The 25,984-nt window shown below is 44.8% G+C and overlaps 2 protein-coding genes across 2 annotated transcripts; both read left to right on the top strand.

Annotated features, from left to right (window-relative positions):
- Positions 1–2,092: 2,092 nt before the first annotated feature.
- On the top strand, positions 2,093–4,378 carry LOC128300485 (dynein axonemal intermediate chain 3-like). Its single transcript, XM_053036556.1, has 2 exons — positions 2,093–3,314; positions 3,381–4,378. Exons 1-2 carry the CDS (start codon positions 2,093–2,095, stop codon positions 4,376–4,378), a joined length of 2,220 nt encoding a protein of 739 aa, XP_052892516.1.
- A 1,119-nt stretch (positions 4,379–5,497) lies between these two features.
- Positions 5,498–7,274, top strand: LOC128304748 (protein Cep78 homolog). The gene is made up of 5 exons (XM_053041977.1): positions 5,498–5,783; positions 5,850–6,040; positions 6,111–6,688; positions 6,756–6,908; positions 6,980–7,274. Exons 1-5 carry the CDS (start codon positions 5,498–5,500, stop codon positions 7,272–7,274), a joined length of 1,503 nt encoding a protein of 500 aa, XP_052897937.1.
- Positions 7,275–25,984: the final 18,710 nt, after the last annotated feature.

Raw genomic sequence — 25,984 nt, forward strand, 5'->3', positions numbered from 1 at the left:
CATGAAAACGACACTTCATTCCATCTCGTTAATTATCAGAAGTCTCGTTTTCGATGACAAATTGTGATAACGCGGCCGTTTCGTGACACGACCGGATCAGGTCGCCGAACAGCTGGAGGAGAGGGGTGGGAGGTACAGGTTCGGTGCGGTGGTGGCTCATTTTCCGAGCTGCCACAACATAAACCGGACAGCGCGTTTCATATCAAAGTGCATAAATAAAATGAGAAAAATGGAAAACCATGTTCGATCGGAAAACAATTGGAAAAATAATAAAAATGCATCGGTCGTAAAGATTCGGGGCGGCCGGTGCCAACCGGTGGATGGCGGCATACGATGGTGGCACGGAACACTTGGCGGTAGCAGCAGTGAATGCATACACATGTTCCAGTGCGCAAAAAAAAATAACGAACACACACACACACACACAAACGAAAACAAAGTGCAATGCATGAAATTGGCATACCATGGTTACCGTGCACCAGGATATCAACCTGATTTCGCGAAACACATGGCTTCTCGTCGGGTACGGCTCATTAAAGTCGCCAAATCAATTAGATAAATAATCTACATATCATTAATTAAATTTCATGCCGTCTGAATCGGATTCCTACGAGTGTAATTGAAACATCAATTTAACGTGTATAATTTATAGCACTTTGATATGCTGGTGGCAATCAAAACATGATATTGTGCCTCGAGGAAGCTGCAACCGCTGCAAACCGGTGCGGAAGCGGTGCATTGTAATGAAGCTTTCAGCTCAATTCTGTATAATGAGAAACATGTACGAATGTGCGTTTTTATTTTTACTTCTGTTTTAATTTGACCTCATTTTAATTTGATTTATTTTGATCAACTTCATTGAAGAAGCGGTTTATCCGATTTCATGATTAAATTATAAGTCAACATCAATCGCGTTTTAAACCTTATTTCGCGTGTGTCCAGAAAATATTGAAACAACATGTGATGAAAATCGATCAAAGCAACCCACCTTCTTATAACAAAGTGAGCAACTATTATTGGAAGATTTGAAATATACTGACGCGTGGAATTGAGTCGTCCTTAACCGAGCACAGAATGAGCAAAATAACGGAGGACGTGTCCCTGAAGGATGGGTTCTTCGATGATGAAGAATTTGAGGTTATTTTTGGTTTCGATGACCAAGAAGCTTGGAATCAGCTACATTCTTTTCCGAATACTACGCAGGTGTCTCTAAGGTAGGTAGAATGAGTAAACTCGAGGATCTTTGGATGGATTGATCGACTCTTTTTACTTCTTTAGTAAGCAGTCGCAAGAGGATCTTGGAATAGTGTTAGGAAAAAATATCACCGAGGAGCATCCATGGAAGGAAATTAAGAAGGAAACTTTCGAAAAATACCAGAACGCTAGTCTGCAAACGGAACCCAAACTTCACGATTTGCTTAAGCTCCTTGAGCCAGGATCATCTTTACTGATTGAATATTTACCCGAGCAGTCGGAACAGGATGATGCGTTTTTGGTTTACTTGGATGTGGTAGAAATTAACGAAGCGAGTGAAATCATCCGTAAGCTGGAACTTTTGGAACGTTTAAAGCAAAAATTATTCACCGAAAAGCGACCGCGCCAGAAATGGAGCACCGGAGGTGCTGAGCTGGAGATAGCAGAGGTGCAAAGAGTACCATACGAACCAAACGTCGACACGGAAGCGCAGAGTGTCCTGCCGATACGGAGACTCGACCAAACAGTGTCCGTGAGAAGTGTGTCGGATGCACGCGATGGATATGTGGAGCTGTTGCCTTTCAAGTGGAGGCCGATCAATTTTCCGAGGAGAATATCCGATCGCGGTGTCCAGGTTCGACCACCGGCCCGCAGTCGTTTGCAGCAAACAGAACCAGCGTTTCCGTCACATGCAGCAACACAGTATCTACTCGATGTTGCTGATAGTAAGATTGATCCGTCGTTGATTTCGTCGACATGGTTGCTAAATGCTGGGACATCCCTGTCGGAGGAAGCACAGTTTAACTTGATTGAGTTGTACCGAAACGAGTACGATTGCATTTCACAAAAGCTAGTACCGGCTTACCGAACGCCGCAAATCGACGAGGTGCTATCGTTTATGAACCGCTCGCTGTGTGTCGGCCGTAGCGTGTGCTCGATGGATTGGCATCCGGAGCTGTCGGGTATCTTCGTAGCATCGTATACCTTTGAGACGTTGTCAAAACACGCTAACAAGCAGCACAATCAATCAGACCAGCCCTTCGGAGACGCCCTCAATCGGATGACGTTTGAAAAATGTACTGTACTGCTGTGGAGCTTTGAAGATAGCTTGGAACCGTTGCTGGAGCTTAAGACAATCCGCGAAGTGACGGCTGTCTCGTTCTGTCCGTACGATGGCGAGCTACTGGTTGGGGGACTTTCGAACGGACAGATTGTTCTGTGGGATTTGAAAGGTGAACTAGAGCGGGTGGAGCGAGCGAAACAGGTAGCCCTTGGATCGAGTGAATATCGCAAACAAATTCGCGAGCTGATGGAATATTCCGCCGTGGAGTGTATTGATCGTGAGGTAAATCCTGCCGCGGTGAGTTCTCTGGAGCATTCGTCGCGAGGTGCAATTACCGGTGTGAAATGGTTGCCTCGTAATTATTTCTGCACAACTACCGGCCATTTGAAGTCTCATGGAGAAAATCTTCACCGATTTATGGTGACCACTTCGCTCGATGGTAGCGTTTGCTTTTGGGATCTTGAGTTTACAATGCCTGCACTGCAGAAAATGTTAGCTGCGTCTAAAACTGCACAGGTTGCTGATAGAACAATGTATCAGCGTGTAAACAACCTCTTCTTTCCAACGTTTAAGCTGCTTAGCGAGGTACCCATTGTAGCCTCCGTCATCGATGAAGCAATCTATCTTTCCATCCCCCTGGAGAGTGTTAAGGAACTCACAAAGTGTGTAAAGCACCAGCAAGAGCCAGTTCCAACGAATTGCAAAATGCTTCTCAATCTAGGATCGTTTACGGGCCAGCTGATGGAAGCCGCTTGGGAAGGATATGACTTCGAGCAAGGAGCGTTGGTGAACGATGAGCAGTTGAAGGTATTGCGTGTCTTCAGTCCGGTTCACGATGGCCCCATAATGGCGCTGGAACGCAATCACATTTGTCGTAGCGTCTTCCTGTCGATCGGTGGCAATGTGCTAGCGATTTGGAGCGCGGAAGAAAACAGTTCACCCGTATTTTCGCGAAAGAAAAGCGTGAAGGTAACTGCGTGCCGTTGGAGCCTTGATCGCGTGTCCGTCTTCTTCATAGGATTAAGCAATGGAGACTTTGAAATATGGGATATGAGTTGTGAGTACATTGATTTTTGCTTGATATTTTACAACAGTTATGTGTGAATTGATTTTAATTTTTTAGTAAAAACGTTCCGTGCAACGGTGTGCATGAATTTGGGCTCGGAAGCATTGACAACCATCTCTCTGCACCGTTTGGCAAGTGCTCGAAACTGTTTGGCCGTTGCTGATCATAATGCAAATATCCGAATCTTTAAAATAGCTGCAGCATTTGTGAAACCATTGCCGGATGAGGAAGAAGCGTTTCGCAGTATGATACAACATGAGTTGGCCAGGAAAGCTAAACAGGCCAGTTGGGTGAAGGGTTATTTCGAAAGAAATGTGACGATTATTGAAGCTCAAATACAAGCAGAAATTGATGCTAAAGAAAAGAAGCGACAGGAAGCGGAACAGGCGAGCTCGATCGTACCGAACACGACCGATACGGGCAAGTTGAAGAAAACGCAAGAGATTGATAAACGCATGCCTTTGAGTGAGCGTCTAGAACAAAAGTATCAGGCCAAGCACTTCCAAACACTGCTGCGAAAGCTGATGGCAAGACGGAACGTAAGTCCGGAGCGAATGGCGCGGCAGATGCGTCCGGAAGTGGAGCGCCGTAAGTACAATGCCGAAAAGCGGGAAGCAATCGCAACGAACATTTCGCTGGCAGAGAGTGACTTTACAATTGTGCACAAACTGTTACGTCCCGTGGAGAAATCGGTTCCCATTGGAGATGAAACGGCTCGAGAGGAGAAAATCTCCAAGTACCGTACCGACATTGCCGACTATCAACGTGTAGAATCGGAAGCGCAAGAAGTGTTACGTGTGCACTATCTGCCCGAGATGGACAGCTTTGTGGAGGTGTTGATGAAAAGCAAGGAACGTCGTGACAAGATGTGCATCAATGTCGGTACGAACATGCAACATTTGGTGAGCTACGAAAACAAACGCAGTCTGCGTCGGTTGGGAGTTGCTCCCAGGACGTTGTTGGAAGATTTGAAACCAACTACAGAAGAGGAACAAGATGTCGAGATGCTGAACGATGAAGTAAATGAAGCACAGGTGGAAAATCAAAATGCATAATAACTGGTATCTTTTAATTATGATAAATATAATATCATTTGAATAGATTGAATAACTATTAGATAAACGATTGGTTTGGTTTTCGATTTTCAGTACTTGATGCAACCAATAATCTAAAAAAAAATAAACTCGTAGTTCCGTTTGTGGAGCTTATCTTTAAAATATTTTAAACTAACTCTAAAGTACCGAGAATATCATTTTTATTTACGTTCCCTTTTCGTAAAACCATTTTGTTGTTTGATTTGCAGTAATTTCGGAACTCCACAGCATCGAACGGAACGGTCTACACTTCACCGAGAATATAAATGTAAATAATTTTTGATGAATGATGCTCAGTTGCATACCGACACGGTCACATCAAATTACGTGAGACAAAAAATGTACGAGACTATCGTGATTTGTGGGATTTTGTAGCTATGTTTTCGGCACCGGCCAAACGGTCACACGGGTTGTAAAGCTTGGGTCCATCACAAGGGGAGGTGAAATAATACATGTTTGACATGTATTTTTGTCGCTGTTTTGGGCAGTGTTTTGGGCGAAGCGTTTAAACTGTGACAGATTTGCGGAGTAGCGGCATACAAAATGAAGAAAAAAGTGAGTTCCTAGTGGTGACTAGTAGGACGATATTTTTGGTGGTCTGTTTTGCTCATTTGCTGTTCCTCACCGGATTGTTTTGGGTGTTTCGTTTGAATGTATCACAAATGGGTGTCATTCATCCGAAGGGATGATTCTTGTACGAGAACGTTAGTTTAAATCATATGTTTTCGGTCTGTTTATAGCCAAAATATTTTGTCTGATGTAACAAACGATTAGAAGGTGATGTTTGCTGTGTAAAAAAACTAAATTGACTTATTTATACCATACAGTCGGAAAATTGAGACTGTTGAATATAATGCGTAGTAAGAATTTGTAGTATTTTTTAGTCTTTTTGGTACGAAAGATTAGATTCAGAAAAGGTACGGATCAAAGCATTCGGTGTTAATCAATTGTTCAAGAATAGAGATCTCGTGGAACCCCATTTCGATGATTTACAATCGGAGTAGTCCTAGCGACACGATTTCGCTACAGTTTTAATTGTACTCCAGAGCTGCCAGTGTTGCATAGAACACAGAGAGCACAATGTCGAGCGACTCAAACAGTTTGGCCACGAAAGCGACCACCCGAAGTGTGCGTCACAACAAGCAGCGCAACAAGAACTTCCATCACCGCTACTTGGCACTCTGTCGGACGAAAAATTTTCAACCCTTGCCGGCGATTGTAAAACCGAAGCAGAAGGATCAAGATTTTCTCGACGTGTACGGTGATCGCTTGAAGTGTTTCGATTGGCGGCTGATCGCGGATGCTTTACGGGAGGATAATTCCATAAAGCATCTAGCGTTACGATTGCGCAAGACATACACGGAAGGTATGGGTCAGTTAGATAGTGCTGTTAGAGTTTCAATTTATAATCGATGCCTCGCCTCTCTCCTAGGTACGGATGGGTTAATACCACTGAGCGTGATGGAAGGGCACGGAGCGGAGAAAGCCGTTTTTATGGACAAACGTTTGTTTAAGCAGCTCGTGGACACGCTGGCCATCTTTCTCCGCACAAACAAAGTAGTGGAGTATTTCGCAATCGAAGGTTTCCCGATGGCAGGTGTTCGTTTATGTACGCTCATAACGGTAAGCATAATGGGACATCAGAGCACATTTGGAAAATATAAATTGCGATTAACCTCTGCCCCCCGGGCAGGGTCTGGTGGACAACACCTCACTGACCGAGCTGAACCTGGCCCGCTGTTCCATCGGCGATGAGGGATGTAAAGCGCTGTGTGCGCAGATAAAGTTCGCTCCGAACCTGCTTCTGCTGAACCTGACCGCCTGCCAGTTGACGGTGGAGGGCTGTTTTGCGCTTGCGGAGCTGATCAAGTTTCAGAAAATGCAACGCTATGCTGCGAGCTGGGAGCAATCGTTGCGCTACGGTGACATTAACGAGGATAAGCTAATGGGCTTGCGATACCTGTACCTGAGCCATAACCCGGCGATCGGTGACTATGGGTTGCTCAAGCTAACGGATGTCTTAAAGGACGACGCCTGGATACGGCAGATGCACGTGTGCAACTGTGGGTTGACCGATGCCGGGGCGCAGTTTCTGATCGAATGCCTGCATCTGAACAGCGCAATTGAAAAGTTCGACATTCGGGAGAACCCAAAAATTTCCAACGAGGCCTGCCATGAGATTCTCGTGAAGCTGGGCGTGAAGTGCGAAGAAGATGGGTCAGATTCATCATCGACAACCAAGAAGAGTCCGAAGACTTTGGCTGGCTTTAGGTACGCTTTTTGGTGCGGAGTTTAGTGGTAAGGGTTGGCAACTAACACACTCTACTGTATCTTTCAGAGAACACTGCAAGTACTTAGAAATGCAACTAACCACGGAACGCGACCGAAACAACTATCTAGAGACAACGTTGGAGCAAATGCACCTTCAACATGGTGATTATGCAGCAACTATCAAGGAACTACAACACGAAATGAATGAAGTGATAAAGTCGTATGTGTATATTTTGATTTATTCTCACCGTTAATATTACTGTTAAACAATTAATTTCGTTTTATTTTCAGACGCATTGAATTGATTGAAAAACTGCGAAAAGCTGAAAATAAATCAACGAAGCAAAAGAAGGCAGCCGGCACCGCTTTGCGTAAGTCACAAAGTGACGCATTTGCCATAGTTTACCAAGGGCCGTCAGCAAGCGAGGCGGTCATGGCATCAAAGTCGGAAACAGTTGTAAATGCAGAAAGCGAACCGCGCCATTCTGCCGTTGCATCCACTAATCGGGTTATTGAACGGTCTATTGGTGATTGTGGTGGCGACGGAGTAGCGAAAACGGTGGATCCTTTTTCGGAGAAGTTTTAAGAGTAATCTTTGAGATTTAAACAACAAATTGTCCAAATTGTAATTGATGTATGTTTCTTCGAAAAAAAATGTATTTATGCTCTGAATATCTCTTTTCGATAAGATACGCCTGTTAATTGCTTCTTCCTGAGCCTCCCTCATGATGACTTTCAAACAGACTTCCAAAACGTGAGCATCCATTTCAGTTCTTTCCGTGTAGCTCGCAAAACGATCAGCAAAAGGCATGAGTGCTGTTGATATTTATCCTAATCGCTTTAACGTTTGTTTGTTGCTAGCAAAAGCAGAAGCAACAGGAGCGCTACTCACGCTTTCATTGTACACCGATGACTTGAACGCAGATTGCAGTGAGTAACTTGCATACACAAACAGATTGACGATGATACATGATGCGTCGTGCGTGCACCACCAGCAACGCGCACTTGCCGATGCTCGCAGTCACAGTCGTCTGTCGGAGTTTGCCTCTTTATCGTTGAGCTGATTCATCCATTTAGGTTTTTTTTTTTTTTGCTGTATGAACAGATTCCACAGAAGTCTATACCCACCTCGGAAATCTCCACTATCATACTGTCAGTCACTCGTGTCTATGGTGTGGTGGATTTTTTGCCTATCTGGCCCTCCCTCTTCAGCTTTTAACGGCGCTGGGGAGGTTTTTTTTTGCCGTATGCTTCGCAGGTACGTGCAGCAGAACGTTTCGGAGGCTGGTTGGGTGTCGGCCTGAGTAGCTTTATGCTGTGCATCATCCACTCACTGTGCTATGCAAACGCAGGACCTCTGCAACACGTCGCTAATTTTTCGTTGTGCTAGCAGCTGCCTAGCACCGCGTTGGCCATCGCATCGTATCGGCCCAGCCCGGCCCGGCTGCATGCATAGTTGCATGCGTTGAGCCAAACCAGCCGAACGACCACAAGCATTCGTCACGGCGCATTGCGTCTCCTGTTGTCGACGCGTTTCGTCGAAATCTGGGGACCTGGGTGTTGCATCGTTCGTCAGGGCGCTATTTATGACGAAAAACCGGATGGGGTGTGAAATGTGTGCGAAAACGGCAGGCCGAAGCGTTTAACGGCGAAAGGATGCGTTTTGTGAGGAACCCAACGGTCCGCCAGTCCGGTCAGGATGTCTGTTTGTTTTTCCGCGTCAACATGACACCTGAGTGTTGGTTTTCGAGCACGTCCTGATTGTTTCGTGCGGGGGCAGACGCGCGCAGAACCGCTCCGGTCCTGAAGCTGAAGGGGGGTTCCGTTTGTCTTTTGGGTGGTCCGCCACGATGGCACGATGTGGTTCGATTCGTCAAGCTGCAGCGGCAACTGCAAGGTGCACTAGCTCGCCACACGGTGACATGGCTTATGCAAACATTGGTGCTAACCTGGGAGATGATGCTGCCCGGCCTATCAACTGACCGCATGACGCTGTTGCATGCAGTTCGGCATGGATGAGCAGCGACTGTTTGGTGACGTGGTAAGCATAGCAAGATAATCGTACACCGTAAAGCACAAAAGTAATACAAGTTCTGACCTTCGCAAGGAAATGCAAAAATAATGAACCGGGCTGCACACGAACAGTGAACAGTGATGAACGAATTAAAGATCCACTACGGACATACGGCAGCACGAACACATTCTGATTGCAATCGATCAATGGGATCGAGTCTTTGCGGACTGTAATGTGTATTTATTCTCTTTATTCTAGTTAACAAATCATGAATAGAGCGGTAGTGGTTTTATATAAAATAATTCCCAACAAAACTTCCGCGACTGTTTTGTGAGAAATAATCTGTAACATAAAAATAATTCCACCCTAATAAGGTGTAGTTCTTTTGGCTACTTTTAATCTCCGAAGCACTGTTGAATATTCTGCCGGTTCTGTTTTGTGGTTACAGCAACCTCCCCGTACAATGTGTGTGGTCATTTGTGCTGACAGCATATAAAGCACAAGAGGTTTTGTACCTCATGGAGGTAAAATAACTGCCTAACCCCTAAACCTGGCATCGGGGATGGCATGTCTGCGTTGGTCACCAGGGTTGTGTAAAAATCAACAAATCATTTTGAGTTATGCCACGCTTGATATGGTTCCAGGTCCCGGGACCACATGCAGGCGGCAGAGGAGCAGTAATCAAGGGAAAGTGAACTCCGGACCACCGGTCTGACACAACGCCGGCAGAAGCGCTCTCTAGTGGGATTCCGCAAGGATGTGCCTGGTTGGGGAAGAAACACGCCACGCGCACGGCAAACGGCAAATTCTAGCGTGCAATTGAAGGATTGAGTGACTTAACCGCAGACAGTGCGATAGATTTGTGTCGTTCGTTGGGGCCCTTTTTTGTGGAGTTGGGAGAATAGCCGAGGGAGAGACAGCGAGTGGCAGCATCCATCATTCGCGACAATGCATGCATCCATCAGAATACCGATGGTCACTTCATTGTGCGATTTGAGGGTTTTACGGAGGAACACCATTTACAGCACCACGGACGTCAAAAGGACTTCTGACCGGTACCGTGCATTGTGTGTGTGTGTGTGTGTGTGTCCAATGGGGAGGACATGAAAATATCAAACAAATGAATGATGGATTATTCATTACATGCCATGAATATGTGGTACCACTCCTCTCGGTAGCGTATGGTGATAAAGCGTCCGGATGTAACACGAAGGTGATGTCGTTTTGGGGTTTTTTTTCGGAAAATGATGACACGTTTAGCCATTGTTTTCCGCATGAATGGATGCGAAACATGAGAACATGCATGTTTTTGGGATGCACTTTTTTCACATTTTTTAACTTTTTCGCGATGCCGACGGTGATCTTTAAGAGTTCTATATTATCTTTGATATAAAGCTAATGAGCAATTTTTTCAAATTGGAATTAATTATTTGAACCGAATGTGCATTATTCTTATTTTTCAAAAGATATTAAAACTCGCAAAAAAGAAGGCATATCAACTACCAATCACAATTAAACCAATTTTGGTTTCACTCGCCGTATCGAATGTTCCATTTAAATCAATTTGCTGCAAACAACACCCAACACCCAACATTGGCCACCTGTTTTACAAGGGTACGGCTTGCAAACATGATCGAGAATCCAATTTATTTTGATCTCGTCAATTTTCATTGCTCGTTAAACTGATTCATGTTGTCTCTAAAAAACATAAAACCGAAGCAAAAAAAAAAAGAACAATCAGGGCTTGATATCCGAGTCCAACCCGAGAGCACATATTTTGATTATCGTTCGGTTTTTTCGTGGTCGTTGTTTTGCAATGTTTTTTTCAACACTATTTTTGGGCCGCTTACACTACCACGGTTCCGCTAGTCGTTCGGTAGTTTATTCATTTAAAACAACGTAACCGTGAACCGAACGCATCAGGTGCATAGGTTAATTGAGTCTATCACATTCCATCAATAACGGCAAACAAAGCGTGGCTGTGAGCCCACCGTTTTCTGCCCAGTTTTGGATGGAAAAAAAGAGGCAGCGGCACCGAAATGTACCGATTGCTTCAGCTTAAACATACCTTACGTTGGGTAGCTTTTTGTCACCGATCGGTGGGAAAGTTCCGTGCTTTTCCTGCTTTTCGCTACTAGCATCAACATTTTCGAAAAGCAAAAACAAAAAAGGAAACGAAATAAAACCCACGGAAAATTTGTCGAAATTTTGTCAAAAGGAAGAAAACCTGAAGGTTCATAATTCCCGACACCAGCGAATGCACGAGTGTGTAGGCAGTGGCAGCGGCAGCTGAGAAAAGTAGCACAATTTCATGATGGCCATCAATGTCGATGCTGTCAACGTTGCTCACTATTAAGCCACCGTACCCCGGGGGTGGGTTTGCTGTGGGGTTCTGGTAAAGTTACGAAAGAGAAGAAGCCGTATTGAAAATCATAAACGAGTAAACGATGGGTAACGTGACACCGATCAGTTGTAGTATGATTTGCAAGGTGTCATCGTTCAGTGCTACTGAGTGAAAGGTGTTGGTAGTTTGCACTTGTACGAGGTGATTGGTTGTTGTTAGCTGACATTGGGAATATTGAGGCAGGCCCACGCTTGGAATGTCACATCAATCGAACAAAAAGGCACACAAAATTAAAAAGGAAAATCAATAGACGGCAAAGGTGTAAAATAATAGTGTTTGAGGTGTTTTTAAGAAGGATTTACACTTTAAGAGTACAAATCTGCATTACAAACCCGGGGCTCAATGCAGAAAAATACAGAAAACATATTCAAGACATGAACAATATTTTAATAACGAATAGCCAGTAAGGAAAAGCTGTCTCAAACTGCATAAAAATTAAGCATAGATGAATATCATACAGAAAACATTTAATTACGTAAAATTTAATTAGGTTGTTATATTTTAGTGCTTTAAGGGAGATTTTTTTTGGACATTATAGGGGCGGCCTAGTAGTATATTGGTAGCGGCGCCAGTTTTCACACGACAGGACCCTTCTAAAATCTTATCCGGACCTATCCCCCGTACGCTAGGGTGACTATCTCGCTATGGGTAAATAAAATCAAAGTAGGCCTAGACCTCTCGAGGCTGTTGTGCCGATGAAGAAGAAATTTTAGTGTGGCTTATTCAGCTGATACCTTAATTCGTTGAAGTCTCAAGCTAAGCTTGACTTAAGTTTTAAAAAGTTTCAGTTTGACTTAGATGGGCCACATTTTCTTAAGACAATTTTACTGTTTCCACTTTAAGATCCGTCCGATGGAATAGAAGAAAATATCAGGAACACCATATTATGATGCTCGAAAGTTACAGTTTCTAATTGAAATAAGCAGAAAAAATAGCTTAAACAAATAATAAGTTAATAAATATAAAAAAAAAACTTGACCTTACATCTTATTAAATTCTTACTTCTTGATTAAGAAATGTTTTTTTTTTTTGTTTCGTTAGAACGGCCTGGCCGTATCGACTGATTAAGAAATGTTTTCATTGATGAAATTTCGTTTCTGTTAAAATTATGTACAAAGTTACAGGTAAATAAATACTTGGCAACAATTTGGTACAACCAAGTAAATTAATCTCCAGCCAGGAGAGTTGCAAACATTGCGCAAAACATGTGTTAATTTGAATATTTTTGATTTCAAGATTAATTTGATTTATGTGTTATTTTTATCTGGCGCATTAAAATGGTATTGATTAAATGTCCGCGTTGAAATTTTCGGTGAATCCGTAATTGCTGCTGTCACACACTGTTGTATACGCCGTACGCCCGTAACCCGGTGCTCCCGCCATGCCGTAAGGCGTGTGGCTTCCCCGGCTTTTTCCCCCGCCCGAAAAACATTGGACCCCTTGCTTCCCTCCCCCCTGAATCCAGCATTGTTCGATGATGGCAGTATTTGGCTGTCACGGTTGTCCCTCCCGGCGGGCCTTACGCTGCACACACTTCGGAGCGCGAACACCGTGCGGCTTCAACGTGTCGCGGGTGTATGCAATTTCAAACGACAGGTGTACCCAACAATCATGGGTGCCATTTGGCCTCCGGGAACAAGCCACGGGCGCGGGCAAGGCACGGTAGTATCGGTGGGGATCCGATAGAATCGTGAGAGCTGTGATTGAATGTGTACATTAAAAATTTTAATTCATTGTCCTGTGTGATCCCCGGCCTCAGTCGTCCGAAAGGGGGTGGCGCGTCCACAAATTGGTAGGAACGATCACGCACGGTGTGCGGTTGGGGGCGCCGCGCCCGCGCTTGGGCTATAATTTAAAATGGTAGCTTATCAGCTTTTATGCAATTCATACAACGGCCGGTGCCGCGTGGTGGTTTGCGCGTTTCGATCGATTTCGGGGTGGCTTTTTTGACAATATATTTTACGCTCCGATGCATACTGATCGGTGAGCGTACAGATTCATTATAAAGTTGAAATGCATGTACGTTTTTCCCGGTCTCAGTCTCGTCCCACACGGAGGCGAGTGCGAGCCGGACTGCGTCGGGTTGTCGGGAGGGGGTAAGTGTGCATCAGTAACGGCGGAAGATTACGCTGGTACACACGTACAGTGAAGCGTATTTCGCCGGAAGCCTTGTCCGAAACTGATGGCCCAATGAACTGTCGATCGCTATTTGATACGTTGAATTATGGGCGGTTGGATGCGTAAAATCATTCCCCAACGAATCATTAATTGTGATACAGATTCTGTTTCGTTCGCATTATGGGTGAGTATCGTAGGACGTGGAACTTTGCCCAGGTCAAAATGTCACGTTTTAATGTGCGATAATTTATTTGCCGGCTGCAGCTAGACAATCGATTAGGAAGTGTTAATGCAGTACGGTGTACAACTTGTCCGCATGTAATTTTTAATGTCCATTTTTTTATTGTTGTGGGATATTTCATGAAACTGCCCTTAGTCGTTCTTTTACTTTTTGTAATGTTTACTATAAATTTCTACGTTCGGTTTTAATATATAATTTTGAATGCATTAAAAATAAGTTGCAAGTGTCTTTAAAAGTGTTTGCAAAAAAAAAACAACCCTAGAACAAGCGAAGGAAAAGAAATCCGTAGGTTTAGGGACACGCTCGTGCACCATTAATCTTGTCCAAGAAAGCGTGAAGTCATCAACGTAGTGAGAAAGTAAACCTAACCCACCGTGTCCACATCACACGACCGTGGTAAGGTTTGTGGCGGGTTGTCGGTGGTATGAAGGGCCCAAGATATATTGGTACATGGTTAGCAATATTGAAGAGACCGGGACCCCGGTGACGATGCTGTCACTGCCGCTGAGATGCATTCCAGGGATTGACAAATTGTGATTTACACCGTTGATCCCGAGGCCGCGTCATGCTCGGAAATATGGGGACAGTCACCCACACCTACATCCCGGGATGTACTTGTACGGCGCCTTGTGTGTCCGTTAGTGGTGGGTAAAGCAAACCTACCACCCTGCCCCAGCCAGCTACTCTTTAGCACGAGTGCGAGCGGTGATAAATACGCCATCGCACTATACTTTTATTCATCGTCATATATTTTATTATTTATACACAGCACTTCAGCATTCTTTCATCTGACAAATTGATGGTCAAGCGTCGCGAATGATGGATGATGGACATTGCCGCTAGCGGTTGACACTTTTCACACGGACGAATTGTGGATCCCCGCACGGCTGATTGGCGACGATAGTGTGCGTATTGCGTCAATGGGTAGATTTAATTTAAAAAAAAATTACTGCGCGTAACATTTATCTGCTTTCCACCGAACCATCACCATTTTTATGTTCTTTTGAGGGTCTTTAGTAACAGAATGCGATTACCGCACGGGAAATGCAATCCCGAGGTAAGAATCGTAAATAAAATAATTCTTTCTGATTAATTCTACAAAGGACAAAAGTCGCAACCGCTTCTCGCTACAACAAACATCTTGTTAGACGGCACACAAATGTATTATGTTTGCGAAATGCAGAAAAGCGATAGAGAATGCTGTACAAAAACCCCCATCTGTCTGTCATATGATATTTGATAGTATCCCATTGCATCGCCACGATCCGCATGGTCCATAAAATACATCCCCCGATCTGGACGCACAAAACGGTCCCCGGATGAGGTAAATATGATGGACAGGACAATGACCAAAACTGCATCGGAGATCCCCTTCACTTAATCTTGATAAGCGAACGAAGAACGAACGAGTCCTCCATTAATCGCATCGCGGAAATCGATTGCCATCTATCTGGCACCCGGGGAACACGGGCTGCCAATGGTGAGGTTGCGCCAGTGTTGTCACAAGAATCTCCAAATCGTCAATCACTCCAGTTGCGCTTATGATCACAGTTTTATCATCTCCGGCTCGTCCCGTCTTTTGTTGGAGAAATTTTTCCAAAGACTCATCGGTTGAAGGAACTGAGGATTTTTTTTTTCACCACCATGTGATGCGTCCATGTACCAACGGGCCGCACCCACGATATAGAGAGTCGATTCGATTATAAGCGAACGCTTGAAAGTGTTTGCTCATCCGTTCTGCATCGGATCCGGGCTCACATCTTTATCAGCCTTATGACATCCCACACCCCCGGGAAGAAACGGTCCCATGATCCATCGATCTCGCATCGCGCTGAGGTGACCCTTTGCCGTGTGTTGCTGTCGCAAGATGATGATGCCTGGTGATGGCAACAAGTACGACGGCAGCGGTGATTGTTGTCAATCGTCTTTTCGTCATTTGTATGCTCCATTCCGCATGTTCGCCACGTCCACAAGGGACTGCCCAAGGAGTCGATGCGAGAATGGAAAAGACGCAACAACAAAAAAAAAAAAAAGAGACGCGATGGCTTCGGGATATAAATACGTATGTTTCTCCAGTGACTGATGAATGTTTCGTTCTAGACAAATTTGATTTATTGCCCGCCTTAGGGTAACGGTTTGGCACGGGTAGGGGTTTTGCAGTATATTGCGGATATATCGTCAGCATCTGCAGTACGAAAGAAAGAAAGACGCCAAAACTATCGACCTAATTGAGCACAATTAATCACTGGTTAGCCAGTACACGGCACGGCCATTGGGGGAGGTGCACGCAGTGTGAAAATGTCGTTTCGGAACTTTCGGGAACTAATCAACGCTGCCTGGAACGGGTGAAGCGAAGATTTTTCACGTTCCGTCCTGTATGATGTCAACGTCATTGACGTTGGCGGTCGTACGAATGTGGCTAATTGGCTTTCGATAGAACGATGCAAAGCAGGTTTTCTGAGGGCAGGGAACAAATATTCGATCGTTGCCATCGTTGGCTAGGGAGAGAATAATCTTAAAACAAATATTTCTTCTGCCTTTTACGTACCATTTTCATGGTAAAAAGCAACATCAGACATAAATAAAAAAGGGAAATAATTGTACCGATACGTTTGGGGACCATTCGCACATCTTTGCACAGTGAAGGAGTTGTACTTTCAAAGCCATCACCGCAAGAGCCTTATTACGCGCTAACACAATCACCAAAGATGGCAACACCGTAAACAGATTTATTACAAGGCGCGAATCGCACACGAGCTCATAACACGGCGTCCGTCATTGTCATTCACGCTCTGCCAGCCCGGGGTGATAGATGGCCCAGCAGACAGGGCGAAGCATCATCGAGTCCCCATGAAGCCTCAAGTACCAAACTGTCAGGCTGAACGTTTCTCTATTATAGGCGTCCATCATGCCCAAATCTGAAAGCTTTCACTGCGTCGAGCGAAAGTGTAAAGCCTGACCGGCCCGGCGGTATGATTCCTGACCGGCAGCAGCCAACGTGCGGTCCGTGCAGGTCGGTTCGCAGCGGTCCATAACATTGATTGATACTAATACGACTGAGAGTTATCTTGTCAATTATTCACAGCCGGACAATATTTCACCTCCGTGCGTGTTCTCTTCGTGCTCGCCAGAGCAGAGGGTTTTTAATTGAGACGAGTCCAGAACCGGACCGTTTGACCGTGGTAGAGTACTGGCTTCCCGCAGTACACGAGACACTTGTGTATTATCCTCATCCGAGCTCTGAAGCGGATAATCGTTTAGTGCGGAACGGAAATTTAGCAACATACACATGCCCGAGAAGTATCATGATTTGAACGTTTCCTCGTAACGCTACGGGGAAGTGTTTAAAAATTAATTAAAAACGGTCAAAAGCGTGCAAAACCGCAAGCATCGATAATCGTCCGTGCGTCCGTACGGTAATGAGGATCGCGCAGAAATAGCGCAGATCACAGCGACAGCAGCTCATCATCCTTCAACATGTCGATGCCGTTAGTGCGATTGATGCGGCGGGAAGCGGGAAATGGCGAATTAAGATGAACAACGATGGCACGTACCGCTTATGGATACATGACACGATTAAGTCTTTCTGCAATTCTCGCATGTCTATCAAAACGGTCGGACTCGTGCTGAAGTATCGCTCCATCGATGTCAATCACGCAACGCCCCGAACCGGGTACCAGCCGCTGGGGCCCACCGCGAGTCGCTATTTTACGTCGTCCGATAAGCTTGCCACTTTGCCAGTATTTCGGGAATGGTCGTATTGCAATTGGACACCACCGAGCATCAACTTTGCGTCCACCAGCTGGAACCTGGTCGGCTGGAACTTGACTGCATCGGAACGGAACTTCACGATGTCTATCTAGTTGGGAATTCAGATGGTTTTTTTTTCGCAACATCTATGATCGAAAGTGACGGCCCACAGAGTGAGAAGACAGGCCTTCCAAAAGCTCGAAAGTTCAATTGCAAGCCGCAACAGGTTTTGTCGTGGGGCACCGCTCAAACAGTTGTTTGATGAGCATAAGTTTTGCCGATCGGTTTGGAAATCAATTAAAATTATGTACTCAGAAGTGACGTGAGCACAACATAATTGAATGAAATAATGAGTTGTACACTTACAATGTTACACGTCAGTTGAAGTGGTGATTTGGACACACGAGTTTCGAAAGCGTATTGCCAATCGTGGAGGGTTTTAAGGTTCTTCTCGTGTTTCGATCTGGGTTTTGGGGCAAAGTGTAAAAATAAACAACTATTGAACTGTACATTAGAGAGATAATTCTGATGACGTACAACATTTCCAAAGTGATTGGCTCAGATATTCTAACAATTGCTTCATGAAAAAAAAAAAACAAAATTCCCGCCAGATGTCGCTCCTTAAGTCAACCATCAACCGAATGAGATGCGGCTAATCGTCCCAAGCGTCCCCCAGACGTCCCGGCCCTTACAAACGGGACCAAAGGTAAATATAGCCACTGCGGTGCATACGGTGCGCGGTCTAAGGGAAATGTTTCTCATAAAGCAAATTGCCCACTCACTTCAACCAGTCTTCACGCCTCGGGTATGGCAGCGCGCGCCCGATTCACCGCCTTCACGCTCACTTTGTCCAGTCCAAACATTCTGACATGTTTACACCGGTGCGCCGGTTTCCGAACGCAGCAACGCACGTCGCTGCCCGGAAATATCGCGCACAACAACGGTGGTTGCGGTTGCAACGGGAAGGAGTTCTCTCCAAAGGCGACGGTTGGAGATCCAATGTTTGAGCACGGCAAGCTGCACGGCGGGCTGCTGCTCTGCATCGATGCTAGGGCTGACCACACACGATGCCACCGCACTGTCGGTGGCCCTCACTGTCGAGTGACGTCCGTACGACGACGACGACGACGCACAATTGGCATTGTGTCCTCAACACTTCATCACCCGTGCGCGATCGTGCCAAAGGTGATCACAACCACTGGAAGGAACACTCTCCGTTCAGCCATTCAAGGTGGCTATTCTTTGTGTCTGTGTGTGCGAGCATTTGTTTGTAGTTTTATGCTTCATTGCCACCGAATGTTGAGATGGTTCATCCGTTGGGCGTTTCTTTTTGTTGTTGTTGTTGTTGTTGTTGGAAATCGAAACTCCTTTATGCTTTTTGATCGAAACTTCAAACGAAGTTTTTCGACTGTTAATCATTGGTTGTTGCGCAACTGAACCGTGCTCGTACCATTTATCGGTACTGACTGTTGGCCGCACAAACGGTCAAACATTCCAGCATGTGTGTGAATGGCTCCGACAACAATGTATCCATTCCGGTGCACACATCTTCCCCTTCCCCACCGCCCGCGCCAACAGACTGCGAGTTGATCCGCATCGTCGAATTAATTGTTGAATTCAATATTTGATTTACGTATTTATTTACATTTCCATGAAGAATAATTAGACTCCATCGGACGACGGGGGCCGCCGGTTGCCGTGTTGTTTAGCCCAGATTCTGGCTTGCGGAATTCTGGCTTGCAAGACTCACAGCTCTCTCTCTCTCCCCGGCCTATAACTCATTCGATTCGTAAACAAACAGGCGAGATTTATGAGATTTCGTTTTTTCTTTCGGGATGAAACAATGAGCCACTGGGCCTGTATGTAGTTCGTCGCCGATCGGGCGCCTGCTACAAACGTGTTACGTGATCGAGTTCAGCCAGTGGTGGTGGCAGGCAATCTTTTGCTTTTAATAACCACCGATTACAAACGGCCGCTGGTGCGTACTGCAGTGATGAGTTCATGTGCCATGATACAGGGCATAATGCTAGCAGGGATGAAGTTAAACATTGATGCTCTTGTAATATCTGCATATTTGCATAGTTAAACGTAATCAACTTTTACACGTTGCTGCGTCCGATAAGTTTGATAAGAGGACGAATTACTGTTTGTTGAAAAAAAAAGCGTGTAAAATGACGTTAAAATTAAGAACTTCAAGCAATTTGTTAAAATGGTTAAAAGCTGCTCCACTCATAACCAGACGACTTACTCATAACTAGCACCGGGAAGGGTAATTAATTAATGTTATTATTTATGGTTCAAGCGAACGTTTGACAACCCGAGCATAAATTACTCAAGGTAAAGCATTGCGTCTTGCAGCGGGCTGCCCGCTTGGTGTGCCGCTCTTGCTTTCGGTACAATCGAAAAGGGTGATTGATTGTACGTAGGTCATGATTGTACCGTGCACGGTCTGTTCGTGGTAGCGATACGCGCTACGTGTTACTTAGTGCCGGGTGACATGCAACCGTCATTAATTCTAGAACTGTTGTGCCAATTGATTGCTGTAGCTGATGAACAAAGTGATTTGCTATAGTGTGATTTTATCGAAGCGAGAGAGTTTGTGTGATGAAATGGGAAGCAAAACTACCACCCCCGTTTGGCGAACCATGCCTGTGTTGAGTGGTTAGTTTAATAAATGTGTTTTATTAAAGCTGTGGATATCGGTGACCAAAGAAAGGATATTGAAATGCCCCGAGTCTTCCAAAGAGAAAGGTGATGTAAAGATATTTCAAGTGATATGTTTCAATAAACTGCCATGAGCTCCTTATAACCGTTCCTTCAAATGTGCAACAAAAAAATATGTGAAACGGTGTGATATTAACGCCTGCACATATCTGTCACCGCCCGAAATGGTGTATGGGAATGGAAAAAAAAGGTAACGAATCGCGGTGGAAGTTAAGAAAACTAGAGGTGAAACAACTTTTCATATCCAGTTCTCGAAAGGCTCATAAATTTCTTTATAAGCTGACAATTATCGGGTACGGCGAGCAGCCCGTTTGTTCCTTTTTGCCTGTCTCTGGGTTCAGTCCAGTTGATTCGTTGCTTCATTTTATATCGCGCTCGGTGCCATTTTTCTTCCTCTTGATACCTTCAACACTCACTTGCTCACTTGCTTCAGCTCGAAACCAACCTGAACGATCAATCCACTCCAAAGATGTCAACTCTCGTCAATGCGGGAGCGAATTTCACTTTCTTCTTTTGGGTTTGGTCTTCCCACCTGAGCAAAACGAAGACATTGGGTTTGGCCTGGTTACGGGCGAGTTGCTATAAATATGTTTTAACACCGTTGTAAAAATTTATAACAAACTTATTTGCGAACGGCATTCAACCCTGGGTGGGGAGAGTACAATTTTAAATCGCTTTAATTTTGTCGAGATCATTTCGTAACAGGTTGTGCCTGAGATACGCAATAATTAATATTTGAATTTGTCACAAATATGGCGATGTAAAGATTTAAAGGTTCGAAACGTTTACGGTACAAAATTTAAGTAAATGTGATAAAAAAATTAACGCAATTCGAATAAACTTGTATTGCTCTTACATTTTACTCTCTTAAATAGAGCTGGAAGCAAAGCCAAACTGCCAAGATCGTGAATCTCTGAGGTCTCTTCAAGAATACATCAAATTTGGTGGCCTTTCACGCTTGGACGTAAGGAATGTCATGTGAAAGGTACTCTAGATTAAGTTACCAATAGTGATTAAATGTGATTAATTTTTATTTAAACAAGCGACAACAAACAATACCAATTGCTACGTTATTAAAATCTTCTGTAGCTCAATTAAGTTCATGCCCAAACGAAAGATCCTCAGCATTGCCCACACATTCCGGTGCCGGATTCGAAACCCACGAAACGTACGCCGACACGGAGGAAATCGTAATTAATTCATGAATTATTGTCAACTTTGCCTTGTCAATCGCACGCCTGTGATAAATCTCAGACTACTGGTGGCACTACGGCTGCAGGAAGAGCCCACCGTCTAATTAGTATTTTCAGCGTGTAAATCTTCCCGATTTTCAATTAGATTAATCACCAAAGGCCCAGCGGTAATCACGTAACTATGTCGAACAGCTTCATCGGCCGTTTCCCTGGACCTTGGGTGGACGTTGCCCGTCGGGAAGCGAATCGTCGTCGTTGTCGTCGTACAGCCGCATCCGCTACCGGAATCGAATTGTCGTAGAGCGTCAAGCGAACCCGACCGGACCTCGCATTGGAAACGGGGTGGGCTCTGATCGGGTGAATACGTCGGATGCGACCGATACGCAACACGGAAATCTTGCACTCAGACTCAATAAATTATCCAATGCACAATTTGAATGCATTCGCACGGCAGCCCTCTTGTGCCGTGCCCGGGTGCAACGTCGTAGCATCGATTTGATTTGGTGCAAACTTCATCGGGAGGATGTGTTTAGAGTAATTAAGTAGAATGAATTGTACGCCAACCTGGTATGAAACCAGCAATCGGGCCACAGAAAGCTTGATTCAATACGCAAACACACGGCAAGATGCATCTGAGGGACGGAACTGCACAACAATATGTATAAATCGTGCAACCCACGATGTAGACAAGTGCCTCTATTGGATTTGAGAGAGAACAAAAAAAAAAACGCGTTAAAAGCAATTATGGCAAACCAAAAAAAAAAAAAAAACAAACGCAATCCAAGTGAGCGAGTAAATCGGAAACCATCAAATCAAGAGTGATCGCAAATGTTAACAGCAACATTTGTTAGCAGCAGGTTCAACAGCATCATAAAATCAGCGTGATATTTTCCGTACAACTCGCCACATTCATAAGCAATACCAAATTTTTATGCCAATTGTACAACCACGCTCCGTTACACCATGCTGGTTCGTGCGGGAAAACACACTCGCCGCTCGTATGCTCGTATTTTTTGGATTATTTGCATAATTAGCGAATTGATAATCGATTCCATTAATTCCGATTAGCCTTCGTCCCCGAAACTGGCCTGGGTTTCTCCTTGGGAACGGCCGGTCGATTTATCTCATTTTAATTTCGTTACGTCGCACAAAACCCCGACACGACATTAAGACGTTGTGGACGGATTGGAAATGTTAATGGAATGTTGGTGATTTATTGAATTCACTTTGTTGAATACGAAAAATATGATGAGACCTCGGATGAAATCCGGGGGGATGTTTGTTCGTTCCCCGATTTTTTTTTTCCACAGTCGAATGGTGTGTGGTTCGATGACGGAAAGGTGCCATAGGTGGGTGGTGTAACTGGGTTGGGGAGGAGGAAACTAAGACAAAATATATGTGGTTCAGTTTCCAAAATAAAAAAAACACACACACATTGGTTCATATACAAAATCAAAGGTGTTCGAAAAGTGGGCCCATTACGACGTGACGCGGTAGTGATGCGGGAACTCGCAAAGGGAAGGAAAAGGTTAATAAAATGATGTCCGAAAAAAAAACTTCACTGGTCTGTTTTTTTTTCCTCTTTCCGATGGCCAACTTCGGTGGACCGCTTTAAATTCGGGCAGCGCTTTAAATCACAATAACGATTATGATCCCTCCCCAAAAAAAAAAAAAAAAACCGTTCCGGGTGATGGGTAGATCGGTGATGCATATTTAGATCGAAACCCATCCAGCCACTGTCACCGGCACCGATTGGCCCCGCACTGGTAGCGATCGTTGAGTAAATATTCCGAAACGACCGAACATCTTGTCCCCGGGGCAGTTAAAGCTGAGGAGCAGCAGTGTAAATCTTCCAACCGTTGCCATCTCGATGCTTCCTGACAAAACGAAACCGTTTTCGGCTGCGCGTCCCGCGCGGGTGAATGGTTGACCGTTACGGTCATTTCGGTTGTCCAGCCCAGCAGGGTGCTTGGGTTAACAACAGCGGATAGCAACATTAGCATTCGAATATTTGAGCACGGGTTCGAAGTATCAATCCAAAACGGGGTTCGGTGACAACGCAACACTGGCGCTACGGAATCGTTGTCATTTTGTCACCGTGTGGAATATTGTAGAAGACCGTATATACAGTGTTTGCCGTTGTCGTTGTTGTTTGGTGTGTTCGATTAGAAAGCTCGTGACGGTGCTTTATGGTTATAAATCAGGCAGACGCGATGTGTCACCTAAATTTGAGGTAGCATTTCGAAGACATGTTATGAAATTAAAAGGTGGACTTAAAAATGCGAACTTTAGCTGAAGCTAAAAGTGACTATCATTATTCAACCGCTTTTTTGTCGAATTTCCTAAGCTTGATTTAATTGTAGTTCTATTTTCAACCTGTTACCGCATTGTGCTAACCATGCGTCTCCATTTGAGGAACATCGGTCCACAGTTGAATAGCCTCAAAATGATCATACACCATAACACACTGGGGAATCGGTTCAAAAACAAGTAATCTCGCCAGCAACCAATCATTTTGTTGCATGTGACTAAAGTCCATTCATCAAAAATATGAACCAACGTCAATTAGGCAAAACATCGCTTCTCCACAACAACGCTTCCTCTACCCTTTCTTTTGCTTGCATTTGCAGCAATATCGATTGTTAAAAAAAAACGCGGTCGGAAAGAAGCATTCACACAGGGTTCGTGGTTGGCGGCATAAATCATCCACTGTTTTCCTTCGACCTTTCGCTTTCTCCTTCACGGCCATGCAACGCATCGGTGGTGCAACGGGGTATTGAAGATCTCGCAAGCAAATTCCTGCTTTTTAATGCAAAGCCCATCTAAAGCACACAACTCCACGGGGGTGATTGAAAACACACCCGACTGCCAACACCCACGTACCCACACACACAAACTCAGTGTACATTTATTAAGTTTTCAAACCAGCACCGAACACACTTCCCACCTACCAGCGGCACCGGAATTGGGCAGTAAAGTTAAGCTTCTTTCCGCTATCCGTATGCGCCATCCGGACTCATGAGACGGCTGTAAAAAAGGTGGACCCATTCTTCATGTGGCAGACGAGTCCGTATGTCCATTGATGGCCACCGAACCAACTTCTTCAGTTCGCAAACACGGCAGGCTTTAATGAATCGAGCTCGGTGAACTAAAGGTGATCGTGACGGACGATGAATGACGGATGTGCAAAGGAGCGGTCACAGGAAGTGGGGAACTCGAAGGCGAAATGAGGTGATTGGTTCCGCTTCATTCGCTTTGGTAGGGATCAAAGATACTGGTGCTAAACATCAATATTCACACGGGCATCTAAAATAACCGTGTACTTCTTTTTCGCATGCAAATTAGTACAACTCTATGGTGAGGATGATTTTATTGGAAATATTTGAAGAATAGTCAAGCTTAGACAAGCGGCATTTCCTGGAGCTTTAGATGTAGTTTTTCTTTGTCGTTTAATTTTTTTTTTAGCAAAAGTGAATCTCGATCGAGTTTTAAAAATTTTAATCAGTTTTGATGTGTCTTATGGCAATCTAGAAATAAAAATAATTTAAAAGAACCATACCGACATTTCCCGAAGGAATCGGGCTTATCAACAGTATCGCCAAATGAATGTGGATTAGCATAATGCAGCGGTTACAGCAGCATATCACCGTTCACCTCGCAAAAGCGTTTAACTCCAACGCTTGACGATGATTGATTCCAGCGGCAAAGTTCATCGTGTCCTTCCTCACACCGTACACTTGCAACCCCCACGCGAAAAACGGAAAGCAAACGCATTAAACCCCTCAGCCGGTGGGGTCGGTGGGGTGACTTTTAGCAGCCGCAAAACGGTACACTTCTGCAAAACGCCCGAGACATCGCGCGAATAATGGAATGGTGCAAAGGTGTGAAGAGAGTGTGACACTGTGTGCCTGTGTCCGCCCTTGGGAGGGGGGCTTTCGTGTCGACAGGACTCCATCATGAACGTCAAAATTAGAAAATTTATCCTTTCTACAAATTGTTATTTATTGTTTCAGCATGTGGCACCGGTTGCGGTGCGGGATAAAATACGAACCATGGAAAGGTTTGTGAATATTCAGACAGAGTTATGTTTCCTCCTGTTGTAAGTTTTGGGTGCAAAAATTAAAACCCACTGCACTGCATGCTTATGCATTGCGGGGGAGAGAGAGAGCACAAAACGGTTCCAGGGCGCTAACAATATCAAGCGGTACGCGGATTTGTAGTCCACCCCCTGTTTCCCAAATGGAAGCATGTACTACTACTGCTGCTGTTGCTACTTACCACTATTGCTTTGCGCCGTTTGCGTGCTCGACTGTAGTTTATTTTCGCTTACCGAACCCGTTACTCACTTGCAAATCACCGTACCGTGCGCGCTCGTTGGGTGGAGAAGAAAACGGTTCTTTACACCAGGCGCGACTGCTTCGTTCGTTAGCGCCGTGGCTGATTGTGGCGGTGAATGGCGACGGTTTATGGAAGCCAAAGGTCCTGATTTAAGTGGCGCATGCAATGAACCCGTCTGCACGGTGGCACTCGAGACACACGAAAATGTCGCAGGTAGAATGAGAATGACAGTGATAAGGTTAATCTGAACCTGGCGAACGGTTTTCAATGTATAATATAAAGTTTTACCCTCTGTTGCTAAAGGCAAGGGGTTGGATTTAAATTACAAATATTGTGAAGAAACGCGCTAGGGCGACTTCATTTGTGGCGCTTGTCGTTAATGAAAGTAAAAATTAGGGCAAATAAATGTAAAACTTAACCAGTAGAAAACTATTGATTTGCAGCGCCCTTAAGCAGAAGTTATTTTACGACGTACATCGGCGCTTGCCACAGAAAACCGAAACGAGCAGAATTC

This window comes from Anopheles moucheti, chromosome 3, assembly GCF_943734755.1.
Source record: "Anopheles moucheti chromosome 3, idAnoMoucSN_F20_07, whole genome shotgun sequence".
NCBI lineage: Eukaryota > Metazoa > Arthropoda > Insecta > Diptera > Culicidae > Anopheles > Anopheles moucheti.

Excerpts from the sequence above, each read along its gene's own strand:
- LOC128300485 (XM_053036556.1), top strand. The coding sequence starts at position 2,093 with ATGAACCGCTCGCTGTGTGTCGGCCGTAGCGTGTGCTCGATGGATTGG. Across the intron at positions 3,315-3,380 it reads TGAAATATGGGATATGAGTT|TAAAAACGTTCCGTGCAACG; the intron begins GTGAGTACATTG and ends TTAATTTTTTAG.
- LOC128304748 (XM_053041977.1), top strand. The coding sequence starts at position 5,498 with ATGTCGAGCGACTCAAACAGTTTGGCCACGAAAGCGACCACCCGAAGT. Across the intron at positions 6,689-6,755 it reads AAGACTTTGGCTGGCTTTAG|AGAACACTGCAAGTACTTAG; the intron begins GTACGCTTTTTG and ends TGTATCTTTCAG. Across the intron at positions 6,909-6,979 it reads ATGAATGAAGTGATAAAGTC|ACGCATTGAATTGATTGAAA; the intron begins GTATGTGTATAT and ends TTTTATTTTCAG.